At 38.0% G+C, this 3,074-nt stretch overlaps 1 protein-coding gene across 1 annotated transcript in view; it reads left to right on the top strand.

Moving 5' to 3' along the window:
* The first annotated feature begins 768 nt into the window (after positions 1-768).
* Positions 769-3,074, top strand: part of GLI3 (GLI family zinc finger 3) — a 287,150-nt gene continuing 284,844 nt past the window's right edge. Inside the window, exon 1 of the mRNA XM_082258596.1 lies at positions 769-925. Coding sequence (XP_082114722.1) covers positions 802-925 — 124 coding nt within the window. The 5' untranslated portion in view covers positions 769-801. The remainder of the gene's footprint in view (positions 926-3,074) is intronic.

The raw sequence follows: 3,074 nt of genomic DNA, 5'->3' as shown, positions 1-3,074 counted from the left end.
GAATCCCTGATATAGACAATAGAATGTGATACATACACTGTAACATATCTTAGCTCATTTAATATATTCAGAAAATCAAGCACATGTGCAAATGTAAACTTTCAATTTCCCAGAGCTTCAGTGGGATCCTTGGCCATTGTGCATATGCAATGGTCTACAAAGTTATATCTGTTTAACCAGTTCCTATAGTTATTTAGATGTGCTTTCTGAAGGCCCCTAGTAATCTCCAGGGACATGTTAGGTGCAAATACATCTAGAGCAATATTGGAGGTTCTCTGTTTCTTTGTTTAATAACACAACTTCAGGTAGTATATCTCTTTGCACCTCTCTATGGGGTTGATTTACTAAAACTGGAGAGTGCAAAATCTGGTGCAACTCAGCATAGAAACCAATCAGCATCCAGGTTTTTTGTCATTTGAACAAGCTGAAGTTAGAAGCTGATTGGCTACAAAGCACAGCTGCACCAGATTGTGCACTTTCCAATTTTAGTAAATCAACCCCTGCTTAACTGCTGCTCCTTAATAGGTTGTGGTCAATTAAAAAATTGTTCCTAAAAGAGCCTCAAAATGGACCAAAGATATCATAATCACTGATTAGTATTTTTGTCATGAGGAGCATGTTTTCTTTGAATATCAATTGTTAATGTAAGGTGTCACTGTTTTTGAAAACTGAAACATGTTTTGCATACCAGAGTGTGCTGGAGAAACAGACTGTGAAGTGTTTCTGCATTTTTAATTGGATCCACTTTTATGTTTTGTGCAGTTCTTCGTACAGGGAGGTTGTGAGTAATGAGAAGTCAACATGGAAGCACAGTCCCATAGCACTACTATGAGTGAAAAGAAAAAAGTAGAGAATTCTCTAGTGAAAGGCCATACTCGGACCGATGTGAGTGAGAAGGCAGTTGCCTCCAGCACAACTTCCAATGGTGAGTTTAAAGCATTAAATATGGTTTTCAACATTCTCAATTTATGTTATGTTTTTCCTCTCCATTATTACATATTTAATTTAAGGTATTTTCCTTCTAATCTCATAGTATAACCCTGCTTTAGACCTTTATTTATCACTACATGAAGAGATGCTTCACTGACTTTGTACCACAACTAGGCTTTGCAATCTCAAATTTCATCTGTAGTACAGCTTCAGGAGAAAATGTATAATTATGTATAATTATGTATAGATGAATAGACAAAAGGTGCCCATAGACATTAGATAATCATCATTTTATCCTGTCAGTTTCAGCAGAATTATTTGATGACAGAGATGTCTTTAGGTACCTTTAGACCTGTGGAGATATCAACAGGGGATAGATCACAATGGAAAAGGTGTATCAGCTGAATTTTCACAGCCCATAGCTGTTGCTCCCCTAAGATAAGGCTGCCTTCAGGGCTGCAGCTTTGGAAACAGACATGTACACTCAGGCAATATGAATGTGAAATCCTATGTTATAGTTAGGCAGATGGATCATCATGTGGTGGTTTTATGTATCCAGTCACTGACTTCTATGGGCGCTCATTGTTTTGAACATCATTGCAAATGGCTTGCAATGATAAGTGCACATGTTGCTCAAGTGGGCAATCCCTGTATTATACTTCATGGGGAAATGGGAAACATTGGGTTCTCTTTAAGTTTAAACTGGAAAATCCATACCTTACTAATTTGCAAAATGTAAATTTGCTTGGTCCGAGGCACAGTTTTTTTTTTAATGCAAACTTAACTCTACACTCTGATCTTGGCTTTATAACTGCTTAGATATCAACAGACATTCCCTTCACAACATATGCAATTTGATCATGCAGTGGAAGCCACTATAATAGTGCTCAGACATGATTATCTTGAGAATGAATCTTAATAATTAACGAGAAGCATTTGCTGACACAATTGTGACAATCAGTGTGCACTGTGAGATATTACTGAAATATCATCATTTCTAAAACACAGTGGAGCTAATTTACGGAAACTGAAGAGTGCAAAAATCTTGTACAGCTCTGCATAGAAACCAATCAGCTTCCATTTTTTTTTTTGTCAAAGCATAATTGAACAAGCTAAAGTTAGAAGCTGATTGGCTACTATGCACAGCTACACCAGATTTTGCACTCTCCAGTTTTATTAAAACAACCCCTTAAAATGTGTCTTACTAGTTACCACTTCCTGCTCTTCTTAGGCACTGATAAAGCTTCAGCCTTACAGCTTCCCCTAGGGGGAAATGCTGGGGGAAAATTGGCTTTTTTAAATTGTTGTTTATATGTTGCCATGACTTCAGCATCAGGAGGCTAGCCTAATGCCTTCATAAACAATTGCAAAGAGTCTGATCTCATACAACCTATGCACTGATGCTGATGTCATCAATTGGCCAGTAGCGAAATCAAGGAAGAAGAAGCCGGCCAGCGTTGATGTCCACTATTGAAGATAGCTGCGCAGGAATAAAGAAGTAAAAGAGGAGCATTACCATGTGGGCAAATACAGAACAAGGTGTCAAAAATTAAAATTTAGACCTTGTTCACCTGGACTTACTAAACGTACACCCTTGCGAGGGCTGTGTTTGCCCTCACAAGATGCACAGGTGTTTTTTTGCATCGATGTTTAGGCAGTACCATTCATGTTAATTGGGACACAGTGTGGGTGCGAGTGTGTGTCTCTGAATGCAGACAGTGTGGGTTTGGGAACACGCGCCCGCACCCAGACATATTTTTTTTTTAATGGAATTTATTTATAGTTTTCATTTGTAAAACATATTAAACAAACAAACAAATGTGATCTAAACATGGCGATGGAAGTAGTGTTAGCTATGCAGAGGCCATCAAAAATACAACTCGGGATAATACATACAAGACCGTTTGTGGAATAGCAATTCCATTGGTAAAAAATAGTCTGAGTTATTTGTAAAATAAACCTGGGCCAGCCATAGCAAGAGGAAAAAATAAACAAGGTAATGGAACAACTACACATGCAATCACCCACCACACCATACACACACATACTTACATACAGTGCTCTCTCCAAATTCAAATAAAAGGTTTATAGCAGACCCATTAAAGAGACAATTGAGAGGAGACCAGATCCACCACCTGAGAAGC

The sequence above is a fragment of the Pelophylax lessonae genome (assembly GCF_965119305.1).
Source record: "Pelophylax lessonae genome assembly, chromosome: 5".
Taxonomy (NCBI): domain Eukaryota; kingdom Metazoa; phylum Chordata; class Amphibia; order Anura; family Ranidae; genus Pelophylax; species Pelophylax lessonae.
The sequence above is the reverse complement of the archived record's forward strand: the minus strand, read 5'-3'. Positions and strand labels throughout refer to the sequence as shown.